The 20,758-nt window shown below is 27.6% G+C and overlaps 1 protein-coding gene across 1 annotated transcript; it reads left to right on the top strand.

Annotated features, from left to right (window-relative positions):
- Nucleotides 1–373: 373 nt before the first annotated feature.
- On the top strand, nucleotides 374–19,524 carry LOC114130213 (lysosomal alpha-mannosidase-like). Its single transcript, XM_050200076.1, has 17 exons — nucleotides 374–617; nucleotides 2,846–2,948; nucleotides 5,975–6,056; nucleotides 6,173–6,358; nucleotides 6,731–6,936; nucleotides 8,768–8,904; nucleotides 9,006–9,139; nucleotides 9,349–9,569; nucleotides 9,666–9,855; nucleotides 11,738–11,922; nucleotides 12,014–12,228; nucleotides 12,425–12,641; nucleotides 12,734–12,851; nucleotides 13,154–13,424; nucleotides 13,785–14,018; nucleotides 14,097–14,246; nucleotides 18,732–19,524. Exons 1-17 carry the CDS (start codon nucleotides 393–395, stop codon nucleotides 18,927–18,929), a joined length of 3,072 nt encoding a protein of 1,023 aa, XP_050056033.1. The 5' UTR covers nucleotides 374–392; the 3' UTR covers nucleotides 18,930–19,524.
- Nucleotides 19,525–20,758: the final 1,234 nt, after the last annotated feature.

Raw genomic sequence — 20,758 nt, 5'->3', positions numbered from 1 at the left:
CAAAACCTGCAATATTGTTATCGTATATATCTGGTTTCGGACTATTATTATTATTATTGTGACTTATCGTCTGAATCATATCATTGTCGTCGTCGTCGTCGTTATTATTATTATTGTTGTAGTGATGTAATAATAACAATAATATATCATAACAGCCGCGGACAATCGTAGAAATAACAATACCTATGCGTATAAATATTAAATGCACACACACACATATAATATATATAATAATATTATAGTGTTATTATTATCAAACTCGGTAAATTATGTAAAAATATGTTTGTATAGGCGGTGTGGCGGTGGGGGAAATAATATAATGTGTACACGGGATGTATTACATATTATGGTGGCGGTGGTGGCGAGACGGTACCTATACGTATTATATTATTATGTGCATCACCCATTCAGTCAGACGTCAGTACTCGGTAATGGTCGTGTTGCCCACAGGTATGGCCGTTCGCACTGTAGCGTCCTTTGACCGGTCGCCGTCACGTGTTGTTCGGTACCGGTTCGCCGCCGCCGTGTGCGTCGCGCTTTGCGCGTTATTGGCGCTGACCACCGCCGCAGCAGCAGCAGCAGATCTCGGGTCGTCGTCAAGCGGATGCGCTCCAAAGGTAAACATGAAAAAAAAAAACGAGTAAAAATATCAAAAAAAAAAAAAAAACACTTTGCGCGAAAAACATCGCTTCCGTCCGCGGGGTTCTCGGGAAATCGCCGACTTCCGGTGTCGTCTACGCGCGTCCCTCCCCGAACCACCCTTAAAAAACCTCCACTCGCCGGACCATACACGACCGGTGTCTTACGACGTAATTCAATATTATACGATCGCGTCTATTATATCGTCGAAAAGGTACGCTTTTTCCGGCTTCGTCGACGTGTGTTACGCTATACAGCCGCACGTTCGCGTTTACGCCGTCGTCATCTATCATTTTGGGCGATAGGAATCGGACGGACACTCAAATTTTCAAATGATCCTGTACATTATTTTGCGCGTTACACGCGCGCAAGTATGAATATGATGTGTGCGAGAGTGTGCCGTCTGCGATGCAGAGTGTGTAATCGCTGAAAAGGACGTGTCTCTTTTATGAACCAATTGAATACTATACACGTTACACTATAAATATATAAATATATTAAATATAAATGTGTGTATACGACGTGCGCGTTGTGTGTGTACAACGTGGTACTCATATATATATATATTTATGATGTGTAGACCGAGCAATAAAAAGCAATTGGTACAAACGTACGTACACGCGTTGGCGAGCAATAATAAAAAATAAACGCAAACTAGTGTACACGAAAAGTTTTTGTAATTTTTATCGGAATAACTCTCGTGGAATGCGGCCTTTGACCGCGCGCGTCTGTGACGTTTTACGTTTTCATATGTTTTATACCAAAACCAAAGGTCCTATAAGTAATAATATTGTCGTAGGTATAATATGCACACGTTCGCACGCGCTAGTACACGCATAGACGCGTATTGTATTATAATATTTAAAATAATATTTGTTTTAAATCACACGCGTACCTAAGAGTCGACTAGTTGTAACGAGTACAAACGATATAAGTACGATAGTCGACGGATGATAATAATCGTATGTTGTACTATGGTGAATCATCGTGTCGTTGTGCAGGTCATTGATTTGAATGTATTAAAATAATATTATAAAATCAATGTTGGTCAGAAGTCGTATAATTATATTGTAGGTATACGATTCCCATAATATGTGGATGATAATTACGTAGTAGTTCTTTTTAAAACTATTTTAGATTTCTACCTACCCAAAGCAAAACAAGATGCGTATCTACCTATAGTACAACACATCTATACGATAACAGTGGTAATATACTACTACATACCCAGTGGCAACGTCAAACTCCTGTACATTTATATATTTATAGATACGACTAAAAAAATTATATCGTTCTCATTTATGTTTCTTGTTTTAAAGCGCACTTAAAACGATATTCTTTGTATTGTACTGGGTGAACCGGTGACCGGCGGTGACCCTGCGGTACCGGTACCTAACCTGTTGCACCGGTATACTATTCTCCGACTGATTAACGACTAACGGCCTAATAAAAGTACAAGTACCTAGGTATGTAAAGATGATATTATGTTCTTGCCGTTTGTTATCGATGGAGCGTTTATACAATACCTACAAACACAATAATTATTGCACATGGACTATAGAAATTAATCATCATCACGTCTTAAAGGTTATCGAGTTGGCATTGACCTTGGATCCGTGAATTTTTTCTACGTGTACCTATTGCTTTTTTTTAAACTCTAAAATTTCCCGTTAAAATATCTTACGCCGCCGAGTTCATTTTCGAAAACAACCGTTTTCATCGTAAGTTGGCATAATATCTAAATATAAGGGTGCATTTGAAAATTGAAATTTGATTACGATTATATTATCTAATTTAGAATTAAATAGTAAAATGTAATGAATAATAATCCATATGTTTCATCATTTATGTTTAATGAAAAATATACAAGAATATAATATTATATTTAAACTCATTGATCGACAGAATTTGTAATATAATATTATATAAGTATTGTTTTAAACTTAAAGAAGAACAGATTTTCAAAACCAAGAAATATTTTGTAACAAATTGAAATATTGGAACCTAGTGAAGTACTCATTGTATTTCGTAAAACCTTTAAGTGTATTAATAGCATTTAAGAAACAGGTTGAAAAATATTATTTTTGATTATCCGTTGTCACATGATCGCATTATATTTAACACAATAAACTAAAATATTAAATTTTTATTGATACAATTCAATAAGATGTCATATAAAAAAATTAATTTTTAACTATTATTTTAGTCATGCAACGCAATCGATCCTAATAAGTTAAACGTACATTTGATTGCTCACACACACGATGACGTGGGATGGCTGAAAACTGTGGATCAGTATTACTATGGCAGTAGGTATTTTTTTGATTTAATGTATTATTATTAATTACAAAATAAAACAACTTTTAAAATAACTTTTACTTTGAAATTGTTATCGCTCATGTACATTTTATACATATCTGATTTAAAACAATAAATAGATCTGATACTATTTTTTTTTTTACACAATGAATAATATACACTTTATTGCCTATAAAATACACTTTAATAGTATAAATAATAACTATAATAATAACAATATGTAATTAAAAGTATACGATCAATATTTAAATTAGAAACAGAAAAATCCATAAAAACAATGACTTACACTAATCGTATAAAACTAATACATAGTAGTGATCTTATAATTATTTTAATATTTACTAAAAAAAAAAAAAAAAATCGAATTGTTTGTTTTTAAACTTAGAATTGTAATAATATTTTTCATTTATTGTGTTAATATAAAATGTAAAATACTGATAACCATATTATCATTGAACACTATTTAAATTGGCAAAAAAAAAACTGCTAACCTCGAAATAAATGATAATATTCAGTATTTATATGCCCGTTTAGTAGTTAGATTTAAATATCACCGAAATAAAACGAAATAATCAAGTTTTTAGGTTCAAAGTAAATTAATTAAGATAATTTAATATTTTAATTAACAGCATATAATTTATATTAGATTTTGCCTATTCCATGAACGAGTTTTAATTAACATTATTTCAAAAGTATAACCACATTGAATTTTTGTTACATATTTTTAGATTTTAACAATTTTATTTAATTTATTCAGCGGAGTACTATGCCATAATATTATTATTACGTCTTTTATTTTTAATTTATATAAAGTTTGTATTAATATTATTATAATTCAAAGTTGAATTCACTTTAGAAATTTATGTAAACATTAAACACGAACAAAACTCAAGTCGTATAATACAATATCTACTTTTTAACTACACATCGTTTTAAATTATTATAATTTGTAAAAAAAATGCTTATCTATAGTAATACATGAAGTATTCAAAAACAAATTCATATTTAAAACTTTAGATAGGTAATATTATAACTTATTGATCAGATGTTATAAATTTATACTTAAATTAATATTTGATTTGATTATTTTTTATAAATTTATTTAAGTTATATATTGGTTAATATTTTATAATAAGATTTAATAAATTTATTTTTTTTCCGTAAACTAACTATAATAATATGTCATAGAATAAGCACGCTATATTTCTTGACATTTTAATTTCTCTGAGTGTTTAAACGTTAAATCTCTCGAGAATAGTAAAACTTGCAAGTAAATTAACACTGTCGTACAAAAATTACTTAATTCTTAAAATAGTAAAAAGTTTATCTAGTCGCATATAATACAATTCATTCGCCTTTATAATTTCAGTAATAGTTGATGTACGCATAATTAACTAGTCCAACCATACAAGGTTATGTTTAATACCTCGCCACTTTTTTATATACGATAAATGGTTATTATGCTTTGTTAATACTTTAAAAATCTAATAATACTTTAGTTATATAATTTTACCAATAATATTTTAATTATTTTTGATATGAAATTTCACGAAAGATTAATTTTACTATTTAATCGTTGAATATTATCTATACTTGGGTGTTTCAGATAAAAATATAAATTATTATCGTACAAATAATGCGACAAGATTAATCATATTTTAGTTATATTCGTAATTTTAAATACTTAAAATATAGTTTGATAAAAAAATTTTAAATTTTAAGCAAAGCGGTTAGTGAAGAATGGATTGGTTGTATGATGAAGTTTTTATGAACACCAAGTAGTATAAGTGCTTCAAAATTGTCTTATAGTTGTTATAAGAATTTCGAAAAACAGAGACGACGAATTGTAATTCAATAGGTAGTTAGGTTAAGGCTTTATTTAAAGTGACTCTGTAAACACGATTCTTATTTACCATTGCTTTTAAAATTTATAACATCAATGAATTATATCAAGGTGAGCATAGCAAGAAAAATGGTTAGTATTAGATATTGAAACCCTGGCTATGTTTTATTTTGTCATCATGGAATTTTTATAAAAGAAGTTCTTGTTTACATTTTGTTTTTAAATTTATGTATTACCTATGTAGGTTTTTATTCCAACTAATAACATTTCCATTGATTTCTTGATCAAATATTAAATTTAAAAATGTTAAAATATAGCTTGGTCATATTACGGTTAGTTTGTTTATACTATACACAGGCTATTATATTTGAACTATTTTTATAAATTATAAACGTTGATAGATTAATATGAATTATTTAAATTTTTAAGTCATAATAGCCTCCATATCGTACAAAACCATTACCATAAATCTATATACTTAGTACATTATTCTATAGTTAAATAACTCAAAAATTATTCGTTATGATTTTGTACGTCAACATTTTCAAAAAAAATATTCACAAAATAATTTACAGTAAAAAATTACAGTTCTTATATGAAAAACAAACGTTTTTTGAGTTTCTTAATACTCCTTAAGTAGTATAATAAAATCTTAAGAATTTTAGAGTATGGTTTTAAAATATATTTAAAAATTCCAAAACAGATCAGATTTTGAATAACGTCATTATCGAAAAAAAACGAACTGAGCATGTTTAGTGAATCACCCTATACTTTATACTTACCTATCTATGTTTAGCGTATTAACTTTACAATTTAATCTGAACGATTTCATGTACGTATTATGAATATTTTATAATATAGTGTATACTATAATATACCAAATACCTAGTAACTACTTAATAATTTGCATATAGACATTAATAAGCATTAATCGAACGTATCTATTGTACTTATTGTAAAATAATCTCGACCCCCTAACTTTCAAAATTACAAACGATTAAATCTATATGGAATAAATTAACCCTGAAATCGATTGTATCATGTAAAATATTTTTATTTATGTACTATAGATTTATAGGAATGAATATGTCCATTCGCAACAATAAAAACGATTTTTTTCGTTACATTTTTTTATAATATAATGAAATGTATTTTTTTTTTTTTTTTGACAAGGTAACAAGGCACATGCACCTTACGGAGTGCAATATATCTTGGACTCGGTTGTTTCTGAACTGTTGAAAAACAAAAATCGAAAGTAAAAATTATTTTTTTAAATTTTAAAGTTTTTATAATAATATGCAGTTTATTCTGAATAGGGTAAAAACGGATTCATTCGAGTTTGTAATTTTTATGTATATTTTATTTTACCAGATTCGTTTTTGTGGAAACTGCGTTTTTATGGCGTTGGTGGGAAGAACAAGACGAGTGGAACCGAAACAGCTTAAAGATGCTAGTAAACGAAGGTCGGCTACAACTGTTGCACGGTGGATGGGTAATGAGCGACGAAGCGGTCCCTCATTATTCAACCCTTATCGATCAGATGACTTTGGGCCTTAAGTAAGTGCGAATAATGTGTTTGTGGCTAGAGGATTATTGTGTATATCTGAATATTATAATTTATAGGTTACTAAACGTATAATATGTTGTCTTGTGGCGGTTAAATAACAATTTGTAGTAGGTATAGGGAAGTTATTGTAAAGAATTTCCATTGATTGTTATGCTTTAAGTGGGGACATTTAATCGTTTATTTTTATTTTACACGAAAACATTGAATTTTAATAATACAATTAAAAAAATATATATTTATAGTTTTTTAAAGTATCGCGTTTATAACACATGCTTATAAAAATAACTTTATAATATTACACTGACACTGTATACTCAGTAATTTCATTGGTATTGAGTAGAGACTATTGTTTTATATTTCAGGTTTTTAAATGACACGTTTGGAGAGTGTGCTCGGCCTCGTGTGGCATGGCAAATTGATCCATTTGGTCATTCAAGCGAAGTCGCCGCTGAATTTGCCGAAATGGGTTTTGATGGTTTGGTGTTGGGCCGTATTGATCATGAAGACATATTTCTTAGAAAAAATCAAAAAACAATGGAAATGGTATGGAGACCGGATGTCAATATAGGTAAGTGTATGACTTATATTTTGTATCATAATATTTTTAATTGATTTATATTTGTAATAGTATAAGTTGTTCATCAGACTTATTTTTTATCTCTATTATATTTTATTATTATATCATTTTTACTCGCCTTGAAATGTGTCAACAATTTATTACGCTTAAAGAAAATTCAGTTATACAAAATATATATATTTTTTTTAATTTATGTAAAAAAACACACTTAAGCTTAATAGAATAATGATGATTAAAATACAAACTCAATTTTTAACAAAAAATAAAAAAACAACAATATAGTGAAATTATTTTTTTTTCTTTTGCATTTTAAATTTATATTATAATATACGATCAATCTATAGATTAATTCTTTATCATCAGCAATAATTTGATATAGTTATATTTGTTTTTTCAATGTCAATATTAGATTAAATATAGTTTCATTCTTTAATTATAGAGATTACACATAGCTTTAACATTTATGTTTTATTTTACGGATATGATTAGGTTAGATAGTAATATTATAATTATATATATTTAATAATATTATAATGTAATAATTTTAGTACACATAGTAGGTATAGGTAGATAATGTAGATTCCAAAAAGTTGCAGGTATATACTATAGTTATTATAGTTTATAAATTTATTTTCATTATTTTTTTTTATTAGGAGTCATATAACCGAAATTCCAAAAAAAAAAAAATGTTAATAATGTTTAAAAAAAATAATTTGAAGTTTTGCAATTTATCTATCACTATGTATAATAGTATCATGCAAATCAATGACATAATTTATAGGGTTTTTTTTTTTGTAGGTATTTCTGCAAGTAAATTATAACTGTTATAATCTATATAATATTAACATTTTATTCAATAAACAACATTTTATTAAAAACTTTTGTAATATAATTACAAGACGTGTAAAAACGTGTGTGTCAGATCCAATCAATTAACGCCAAGCGCCTATCACCATTGTACATACTTTAAATATATTATAAATGAACTAATTTTAGTTTTATCAAGACGAATTAACAACGATAAGTTTAAATGATAGTTGTTTTACGGATTAAACTACTTTTGTTTCTGTACTATACGTTAAAGAAAACAATCTTGTTTTTATTTCTTGCATTCACAATGTTTTAAAGTTTGGGTATGTATTTTCAACTAATATCATTCAAACAAATAATCTAAATCAATTGGTCATTTATAAACTTATATAAGAAGTTTTCGGACAAATAACTTTATATAATATGTTTTCTTACTTGTTTTTATAGTAAAAGTTTGAAGAAGATTATCTCGATTTGATGATTTTATAAAGAATTTAGGTTCGTCGAAGTTAACGTTTAAAATATTGTTGAAAGTGTTACAGAAATGTTATTCATTTTTTTTATTTGAAATGTCAATAAAATATTTCATGCAAAATCATTCTAAATTGGCTATTTTTATTGAACAAAATAAATAAATAATTCAACATTAACGTCAATATTTTACAAAAGTAAACAATTAATATTGAATAAATCATATTAATTATTGCAATTGTAATTAAAAATAATTTAATATAATTTAATTTGGTTTGATTTGTTGGTTTATTATAATAAAGAGCATACTTTACAAAAAAAGTTATTCTTATGTCTTTTAAAATTCTTTCAAATGTAATTAATTTTAAATAAATTATAATATAAACACTTTTATAATGTTAAATCAAGTTAAAATACAATTATTAAATTTCATAAAATATTTATCGGTGACAAAAGTATACTAACGAATTATAATATTATATTATTTTACACCGATTATTTTATGCAATATTATAAATTAATGGTTTATAAATCCTTATAGGACAAGGTGGTGAATTGTTTACAAGTGTTTTGTACAACCTATACGTTGCCCCCGAAGGATTTTGTTTCGATGCATTTTGCAACGATGATCCCATTTTGGACAACCCAAAACTCCACGGATACAACGTCAATGCAAAAGTAATAATTATACCTAATGGATGTATTTGTGTATATATACGTAACCTGTGCAGTGCGCATTGATAATTAATGAATTAAATAATGTTTTATTTCTCTGGAAGGTAGAAAACTTTGCGAATCACGTCCAGAGATACGCTTCGGCATTCAAAACGAACAATATCATGATGACCATGGGTGGTGATTTCTCTTATTCGGTGGCGTCGTCGTGGTTCAGAAATATGGACAAGCTAATCAAGTACAGTGATTTTTTCGCTATTATTGAACAATGTTGATCTCGATTTGAACTCATATAATATTATGTATATATTATATTAGTTAGTCGACATTGATTATAAAGATAATATAACAATGATAACGAACAAAATATAGCAAAATATAATTATCTAGATGGCCTACTCGATACCGTACGAATTATTCATTCGCGATTCTAATAATTTATTTTAGACACGTGAATATATTGAAACCGGATTTGAACGTGTTGTATTCGACGCCCGAATGTTATTTGTCCGCTCTGCAAATGTCCAAAAACGTTACTTGGCCCGTCAAGGATTCCGACGATTTCTTCCCTTACGCGCACGACGAACATTCGTATTGGACTGGATACTTCACGTCTCGATCGAATTTGAAGTACATGATTTGCAAGGCCAACAACCTTCTACAGGCAAGTACACAGGAACACGTCGTGTTGTTATAATATAGTAGTAATAGATTTGAAACGAAAACACATAATATATTGACCGGCGGTAATCCCAATTAGGCAGTGAAGCAAATCGGTTCGATACTGGGAGGAGATCTCAACGAGCACGTGAAATTGTTAGCTATCGCCGTCGCGCAGTCACAACATCACGACGCCATCACGGGCACGGAAAAACAACACGTTTCTGACGACTATGCCCTTTACTTAGACGAAGGAATAGGAGAGTCGCAAAAAGTATTGACGGCTGCTTACAGGTATACCGTGTTCATATCGTGTTCTACTACCTATGTATACCGTTAACTTTTAAGCATGCGTTTATTATAATATGATATTATGATAGACAAAAATACAAATTTATATCCACAAATGAGTCGAGATAGAAGATAGATTAATTTTCGCTAGTTGCTGATGAGTATAACCTATTTTCTTTAATGACTTAACCTCATTTGTAGCTTTATTCCGCAATTGAAGAGACAAAGAATAAATTCGTCGAAAATACAATTATATTATATAAGTTATAGTAAAATAATTTATAAGACCATGAACAACATTATTCAGTGTATTTACGTATGAATAGTGAATAAATAATTTATGAGCATCATAGCATAGATATATTATATACCTAGTCGTAAAAAAAAAAAAAAAAATTGGTCACAACAACCAAGCACACTGAATTTTTTGTAATAAGATATCGTTCTGTAATGGTTGAAAATATCACCGTACATTCTTTTGACTATTCCAATATATTTATGTGTATATATTACTGTGGGATTAACATCCATACTCGACTATATTATTATTTTCTCTCAGATCTGAATGAAATTAAACTTGAACCGATCGGAATCTAAAATATATTTGTTATAGCATGCGATGTCATGTTTAATAACTTCAAATTTAAATTTTAAATTTGTTTTTATAATATTGGAAAAAAAATGTAAGCCTTGACCTCATAAAGATATAACATCTGAAATAATACAATTAAATATAAAAAAAAAATAACTACCTAGTACATTTGGTTAGTCTATGAAATATAAAATATAACAATATTGATATAATTCATATAATTAAAGTGGTGTAATATTGAAAAGTAAACGATCAATACTTAATAATTAATAGCATAATATTTATTGAATTTTAGTAATAAGTACCTAGATACACCGATCATATTTAATAAATGAATAAAATATTCGTCGAGTATTTACTTCGTTCTCAAATAATGAAATAAATAATATTGATTTTGTATTTCTCGAGTAGAGAATTGGTTTAGGTTTGTTTGTATGTAGTATGAACAATGTTATACACATCTATTAAACTTATAGTTTCTGATTATAATATAAGTAAAAGGCGTATCATATTGTTAATATCCATTAATTATACATTTAGTAATTCATTTAGTTTATCACTTTAACGGTTTTGTTAATTTTTTCTTTTGCTTTGACTTTTAGTTTGAAATTATAATAATATAATAATATTCTTCATTTTTATCATTGCAATGACTTTTTAGGTTTTATAAAATATAAAGAAAATAGCTATTTTTTAAATTTCATATTCTGAATTAGAATGTTATACATTCAACGAACCGGAAACCAATATTTTATCATCTTTAATAATTTAAAGCTTAGTCGACAGAATTTGAGAAGTTGATAAATAATTGTTGAATTTTTCGCTAAACTTTAAATGTTTAAAACTCTTGCGATGATAATCTAATGATTTTAAAATTCGATATCTATTCATAAATATTAGTCAGCGAATTCAGGATAAGTATATAAAACTAAAAATATAGGTTTTATAAAAAAAAAAAAAAAATAGAGTAAACCGTTATCGTAGTTAAAAATGTCTAAACAAAATGTAAACATATTATTTTTATAATTTATAATAATAAATTTAAACTATACAATGAAAAAAGCCGGAAAAAAGTCCAAAAAAATCTTAGTGGTAAGTTTATTTATCACAATGTACAAATTTATATTATATACTTTACATAAAATACATACTTATACTTGAGTACAGATTTAACAGGAACAACTATATTTATATTGTGTTTTATAAAATATGATTAATGGTTATGCTCATCATATTATATTATACAAGTGATTAAACGTTCACGTTATTATACATCATACTGTGGTTCTATAGAAAATGGTTTGGAAAGGAGTTTCCCGAACAGCAGTACTGCAAGTTGCTCAATATCAGCGAGTGCGATGTTTCAGAGAACAATTCTAAATTCGTGATCACTCTGTACAATCCATTATCGCGCCCCGTTACCACGCCTGTCCGTATTCCCGTGAAATACGCAGATTACAAGGTTACCGGTCCGAATGGTAACAACAATTTACACTACAACAGCTAAATAAGCCTGATAATTTTCGCATGCCTAACTCATACGGTGATAATCACGCGTGTGATTTTCAGGGGCCAATGTGCAGTACGAATTGGTGTTTTTGCCTGGTCAGATTTTCCGACTGGGAGGCCGTACCTCGAACGCCACGCACGAGCTAGTATTTATTGCTAGTGAAGTGTCCCCATTAGGATTAGTCAACTATCATGTGGAGAGAATTAACGAACCAGAACCCCCACCGAGACCGACGCCACACAATAGCACAGAGGAAGTGACGATAGAAAACGGGGTATATAACAACAATAACGTTAAATAAATTTCAAATTAAACTAATTAATATTAACCTTTTCGATATATCATTATGATACTAATATTGTGATTTATCATTATTTTATGCGCGTCGTTATACGCATAATATATGTATATAATATGTAATTATATCTTCGTTCCGTTTTTTTATTTCTTCCGATTTGACAAATCTGCAGAAATTGAAAATAGGTTTTAACGGCACCAGCGGATTAGTACAATGGATAGAACAAAACGGCACCAGACATCAGTTGCAGCAAAACTTTTTCTTCTACGAATCAATGAAAGGTTATAATTTCAACTCCGATAATCGTGCCAGCGGTGCTTATATTTTTAGACCCACTAAAAACCAACCGACAGTCATATCGGAAAAAATCAATTTGACGATTTATCGAGGTATGATTAAGTGTTCGTTAATACTGGTATAGTCTTATACTTAATTCGCCCTAAAGCGGCAAAACATAATACATGTGTATGATTTTTTTCAGGCAAAAATGTGCACGAAGTACACCAGTCTTTCAGTTCTTGGCTTAGTCAAGTAGTTAGGATTTATGATCAACAAGAATCAATTGAATTTGAATGGCTCGTCGGTCCCATACCTATAATGTGAGTGAAAAAAATAACAATAATAAAAAAAAATGAAAAAAATGAAAAAAAAATGATAACTTAAAAATAAATTTTTTTTTTATATTTAACGCATATTGTACAATATTAACATATTGTATTTAAATTCATTATTTTTGATAATTGATAATTCACGTTACAATAATATTTTCGATAGTATTTAATACGAAGCAAATAATTTATAATTATTATTGATATAAAAGTTTACAAGACTATACAATATTAATATATTTTATTAATACACTTCGATGAATTAACATATGTCAGTTTGATTGATTATACAGGGAATGGATTGGAAAAGAAGTCATTACCAAATATACAACTAAAATAGCGTCAAACGGTACATTTTATACGGATTCTAATGGGAGAAGGTGGATGAAAAGGAAACGAAACCAACGTTCTTCTTGGAATTTAACCCTCACTGAACCCGTTGCGTCTAATTATTATCCAATCACTTCGAGCATAGCAATCAGGGACGCCATTCACCAAGCTACAGTAATAACCGATCGGCCTCAGGGCGGTACAAGCATTGAGGATGGCACATTGGAACTTATGGTAAATTGATGACAAGAAAATTACTGCTAACATAATATTATTATACTATAGTCTGCAGAACGTTAATAATACTTGCCCGGCGGTATGATTAAAATTTACAAAATTATAAAAAAATCAATCCATTATTATCGTATTATAAAATATCGTTTTGTACGATTCGAATATTCGATGTAATAATATTAATATGTTATTTATTTGTTTTAATAATATTATTAAAATACTTTTCGTTTAACGTGTGTTAAAAATCACGTACTTGTCAAATATTTATTGGTTTAAAATATTTTCAAATTTCAATACAACGCCGAGGTATGGTCGTACATATTTAATATTAATATACTTATATACGTTCTTATATTATAGCTTCATCGTCGACTATTGTACGACGACAGTCAAGGGGTTAGCGAACCATTGGATGAGAATCAATACGGCGAAGGCATGGTGACTAGGGGAAAGCACATACTACACTTTAACGAGTTAGATAAGGCTGCCAAAGCACACAGGCTGTCGGCACTCCATACAGCCATGCAACCTGTTGTTACATTGGCACCAACTCACATGGAAAGTAATGAATGGGTTTCAAAGTTCAGTGCAACGGTAAGATCTATTGGCGTTGCTAACTGCATTTTAAATGCTTCTCCTCGCCTAACTAATACACACGTTTGGCATTTGTAGTATAAATTGTTGAACAATTCGTTACCATTAAATATACATCTTTTGACTTTGGAATATTGGAGAAAAAATCAAGTTTTATTGAGAATCGAACATATATTTGAGAAAGACGAAGATAGATTTTTATCTCTGCCTGAAACCGTTCATCTTCAAGTAAGTACCTACTAAACTCGTTGTATTAAAACAAATATTTTTCGTTTTAAATGGTATGACATCGTTTTATTACAATATATCTTGTATCATTGTTTGGTGTTAGCTTTTAATGAAATAATTTATCGTTTTAAATTACTTACAAACGTAAAATCAAAAATAATAAAAATTTACGTATTTTTATACAATACATATTTTTTTGATAGCAATATTTTTGCAATTATCTACTATTTACATTGCATTTAGAATATAATAATATTATATTATGTGCCTTTAACAATAACTCATGAAAGGAAAATTAAATTGAATAAAGTATTTTAATAGGTACATTTTTAAGAAATATATAATTGGTTTGAAAGAGTCAGTTTTTTTTTTTATTACAAAAGTAGTTGAAAAGTATATTATTTATTCTTAAATGGTGTTAGAAAGAATCAGACAGTAAATATAATAACGATTTAAAGACCTTTATAAAAAAATAGATATGATAATTGTCTTGGGTATTTAATGGGAATTAATATGTCGACACTAAAAGTAATAGTCATATTATATACGAACAATCATAAGTTAAATATACAGTTTAATAAAAATACTTTTTTCCGAGCAATATATTCTTACATACATTCTAAGTACTTTAGTTAAGCGCTATTATACAACTTCAGCATTTTCTGTATGACTAGGTCTTTAAATCATGTTTATCAGTAAAATGTAGACAATGCAGTATTAAAATAACAAAATCGATATTATTTATTCCGAAATTTATTTAACAACAAAATCAATTGTTATTATTTACCTGAGACTTATTTTAAAAAGTTTTTACCACCATATTGTATATATGATTTATCTTGTAAGTTTTGTTCATAAAAGTATTTAAGAATCTTTAGTTAAAAACTAATTTCTTCTAGATTTTACGATGTAAAAAGTTGATAGTCAGGTGCAATTTTAAATTTTAGTTGTACAAAATATAAACGCATTTACATGTTGCCCGGCGGTACGGTAGGTACACTAATGATATTATATACTCTTCACTAATAAGCTCAGTTAGCAACATGCCAACATGTAAGATTTGGTTTCATAGCTCTGTTTTTAGAACAAACGACAGTTTTGTATTAATTAAAATAACCGAGTTTATAATAAAGTGGTTTTGAAAAGGATTACGTTCTATAATTACCTAAAAGATATAAATGATGAAAGCGAAGAAATGAGTAAAATAAAATCTTAACAAAAAAGATAAGACGATTTGAAAAGTCATTCACAATTATATATATATATATATATACATATATATAAAAGTACATGGTTTAAGATTTTAAACAATGCTTTAAAATATAATACCTCGAAATCTGTTATAATTTTTTCACTGAAGAAATATAATTCTTAACAATTTTCATAAGTAAACGCTAATTATGAAAATGTATTATACATTCTTAAATAGACGTAAAAGCTGAAATTACTGTCATCGCTTAGAATTTTATTTAGCGAGGAACGATTCATCATTGAGTTCATATTTATCACATAAATGACAGTTAGTCAACGAGAATCCTTACCCAAAACATAATCGATAGAAAAGAGACTTCTGTGTATTTTTTTAATTATGAGATATTCGTGAGATAGGTATGTAATGTGCTATTCATTTATTTTCGTTGTATACTATTGGCATAAAATGACGTAGATATTTACGAAATGTTCGAGATGGCTTAGTTATGTATGTGCAGATTATAGACATACAGTATGCATTAAACTACTATAAATTTCTTGATTAACAAATTAGTTATGGGCTTATAATCTTGACTTAAATTATTATTATACAACCATTTTTCAAAGAAAAATCTGAGTTTTTAAACTAATCTGTGAGTAATAATTAAATTGATTTCCCTTGCCTGTAGACCATATAATTAGTAATTATTAATACCTATCAGCTAACTATATTAGTATTATGCCCTGAAAATGATATTTAATTTGGTTAAAGGACGTTAATTTTACCTATTACTTAATTTATTAGCCATCTATAATTACTATATTAGTACACTTATAATCATAGATAACTAGGTATGTATTTAGATATGCTTATTTACATATTGTTATGATGTTAATTTAATGATATATCAATTTAAATATTTTATAATGTAAATAAACAAAATAAAAACTTACAAAAATTTTTCTAAAACTCATTAGCCTACTCAAACTGTCAATATTTTATTTGATGAGAATTAACTCACTATAATTTTCAGATCAAAAAATAATATAGAATTTACCATATTAAACTCATAATACTGATGATACATATTATACATCATACTACATAATATAGATAGTTAACAACTAACATCAATACCACTAACATTTCAATTAATAAAATTAAATTAAATTTAAGATGAAAGAATTGCAATAGCAATAAAGATCGTAAAAGATGATCTAATCCAGAAAAAAAAGTTAGATAAAATTACAGTAAAACGTTCCAATTAAATATGCATCTAATAATTAAACCATCACACATTTAAAATTCATCTATCATAGTATAAACTGTCCTAGAAAGCTTCAAAATGTCAGTAATAATAATAATAACTCAAAAAGATAATAAATTTAAAATTGTCACCCAATCTTATACTTTTTGAATAAGTATAGCTTTATATTTTTTTTTATAAAAAATATTAAAATATAACTAGTAATAGTAATAGTACTACTAAGGTAAGTTAGACCTTGAATATAATTATCTTCTATAATGTACTAAATTCCGCTTAATTCTTGGTAAAAAAAACACTGTACAAGATATTGTAATTGTATCGAGCTATATTTATAGTTTTTTAGGTAAAAAAATGTGCAATTATTTATTAGGATCTAGAAAAAGCATTTAATATTATAGATTATCGAACATTAAAACAATATTTTAACAAATTTGGCGTTAAAGAAACATCTTGAAATGTATAAAGTTCATACTAAATAAAATAGAAAAATAACACGTCCAAACTAACAATAAATTAAGTCGAGAAACTTTAATAATACGTAGTATGCCTCAAGGGACTACTTTATCGTCTACACTCATTAATAGACCAAATATAAATACCACATACAAACAAAATAAATAATTTAAACACACACGGTAATCTAGTTATGCTGTCGATATAGTATTTTTTTATAAACAAATTCCAATAGTGACTATATGAAAATAATTTATTTCTTATTAGGAAAAACTTACATTTTATCATATTTTATAGTTAATCATAATCAATTAAATAATGTTTATATAATATATTATATTATTATATGATAAATGATAATGTATGTTTTAATCAAAATATTATACATACATTCTAAACCTTTGTAAAAATACTTAGTAGAACTGTTAATAAATTGTTTGTATAAAGATGTTGTATAGGTAATCATAAATGTAATGATCGTATAATATATTTTGTAACAGGTAAATGAAGTAAAACGATAAGTAGTGTATTAAGTATTGATAGATTCTATAATAAATAAATTAGAGTGTTTTCTATATAGGAATGATAAGGTTAAACTTTAGGTTAGGTATATATGAAAAAACTATAAGGCAATTAAAATAAAATATAAAAAATTATTAAAAAAAAACTCAATATATCACACAAAATACTTGCGTGGGTTAAATTAATTTATCATCAATAAAAAAAGTATATTCTATAAGTCTTATGTACTTAACATTATTAAAAACATTTTTTTTTTTTGAACTAAACTTGGATATAATTTTAGACAAACATATTTTATAAAAGCACCAACTATGCACACAGAGCTAACATAATCCACATACCTACATACCTACACATTAATGTAAGTCCAAAAATCTGTGATTTATTATCATTAGATATTAACCATCGTAACTTTTTCAACATAAAAAATTAAAAAATTACAATTTGGCTACTGTGCACGAGCAAGATATAGATTATAGATGTATAACAAATGTATAGAGGATTATTTAATTCCTTGTTAAATCAATCGGATGAGGATTTTATATAAATTATTGATAATTTTAGTTATGTTATCAACTGTACGTTTTCATATATTATAATAATATTATTTAATAGATAATATGTATTATATTTATTAAATAAAAAGAATAAAATATATATTTATTTAGATTGATTATTTGGGTAAGATTAATGTATTGTAACTATTTGAATGTATTAATCAATTTATAACTACTGCAGCTTATCTTTATATTTCGTGTACTTCAAATAACTTTTTGCAGTACTTATACTTAACATGGATTTGTGTTTCAAATTGTGAATTTATGCCCTCCCCTACATGAACATGTTTAATAAGACCCATTATCTTCTTAAAGAATAAAACGAAAAAATACAATAGCGGTCCGCGATATTGTGATAAACACGTGTTTGATGTACCTATTGTTTGTTTTTTTTCTCCGTAAAAGCGAACTCATTAGACTTCGCAACATTGACATTTACGCACTTCGTTAACTTTTCAAAAACTAATGTAAAATTATTTGAAAACGTGTTTCAGCAATTATTTTCGCAATTGGAGGTATTGGAGTATAAAGAACTGACGCTAAGCGCAAATTTGGCTAAGGCAGATCTAGATCGTTACCGTTGGAACTATAGCGATAAACCACAACGACCAGAATTGAATGCACCGCTACCAGACAATCTCCTCACACCCATGGCCATTAAAACTTATTTGCTTACGGTGAAACCACGATAATGTATAGATTTGTTTTGAGTTTTATTATTATATAACCAAAGACAAAGGAACTGTAAGAAAACTATTAAATTGTTTTGTCCACACATATACAGATACACTCGCACACAAGAAAAATCGACAAATTATAATATACAGACAAAGTAAATATTATGTTCAATGAAAACTGCCCGTTTGAAATTATATGTGCTAACTACGGAAGTAGGCATATACAGCTAATAAAATATTAGTTTCATTATTTATTAGTTTTTATTTACTTAATTTAAAAAGAAAAAAAATGTAAAGCATACATCCGGAGATAAGATGATTGCGAAAAGTTTGTTAAAATAGTTTCTGGATTTCTCATGAGTTGATATGATATTACTCGCGTTTCCACATTATGATGTTCTCTTTTTAAATCTTGACAATCCCTTTTATTTTTAAATATAGTATGTTATTTTATTAATTTATTTTATTGAATCATACAGCATGACGTTCATCATCATATTATTGTATATTAAAATTGTGTATTACACAACTGTATGAGACTAATTTTGTAATATTAATTTAATATAGACTTATTGTATGAATTTAATAAAACCGTTGTTTGTTTGACGTATATTGATACAAAATAATATGTATAATACTCCTCTTTAAATAAATATATTTATTTTAGTCGAAATTATCCGTGCAAACCAAACACATAAAAATGTTCCTTTTTTTTGCACGTTTTCATATAATATGCACACATTGAATACATTGAGTTATACATTTTTATGTTCATATACACACATCGTGTATACTTCAAAATATTGCAGTTTGTTTGTAGGAGTATACAGTAATGGGACATATTTTACCTACATAATATCGTAATACGTGATTACTTAAATCTGAAAGCATCTGTCTTTAGTGCACAGAATCTTAGTGCTCCTAAAATTAATTTTCCTGCAAATACGGAGTGTCGTCCCCTTATTCTACTGCCGAAATATAAAATACGATTTTGGTATTTACTAAGAAACTCGTGTATTACTATTATATTACGTTCGTAGATAATCTAATAAACGATCACAATAATACACATGCAATACTACTGGAATAACATTGATATTATCACGTAATAATTTTCTGTTAGTGTGATTATAAATATTTTCTTGTTGAATTTTTTCGTTTGTGTTCCGTGTGGACTAAACGCCGTTTGTATGTTATATGTATAAGTACACACTTGTACAATCACAATGTTCACAGAAATAATTATATCATTATGTTTACATCGCGGTGTTTAAACAAATAATAATAATAAGTGTGGATGCTGTGGCATTGCTTATTGATTAACTAAATTATGTTCGCAGTATATAGGTATATGCATTCGTACGGAGATGTTATTTGCAAATGAATTTAAACGTTTATTCTTTAAGTCGTTAAAAACGTGTGCGATAATTTCATCATTATTATATTATCAAATCCGACGTTGTTTTGCTTCAACTTTAATACGAATGTAAACTTTCCGTTATTACAAACAATTTACAGCATCTCGATTTTATTATAAAACAATAAAACGCAAGAGTAACAAAACCGGAAACTTGAAATAACAATAACTACTCGAGAATATCACCCCTATCTTGCGATAATATAGCACGCGTCTTGTACACGTAGGTACTAGAGACTCATACAAATATAAATCGATGTTAACCCGATATATGACATAACATATAACGCACACTTGATTAAACAACCACGTGAAAACTATTCGGTGCACTGTCATATTGTAATATTATATTCCGTATATCGCAGCTTCTATTTACCTAATAATAATTAATACCATCATAAGACGCGTAGAGCCTATATAGTTTTCG

This window comes from Aphis gossypii, chromosome 2 (genome assembly GCF_020184175.1).
Source record: "Aphis gossypii isolate Hap1 chromosome 2, ASM2018417v2, whole genome shotgun sequence".
NCBI classification, from domain to species: domain Eukaryota; kingdom Metazoa; phylum Arthropoda; class Insecta; order Hemiptera; family Aphididae; genus Aphis; species Aphis gossypii.
This window is presented reverse-complemented; position numbering and strand designations above follow the sequence as displayed.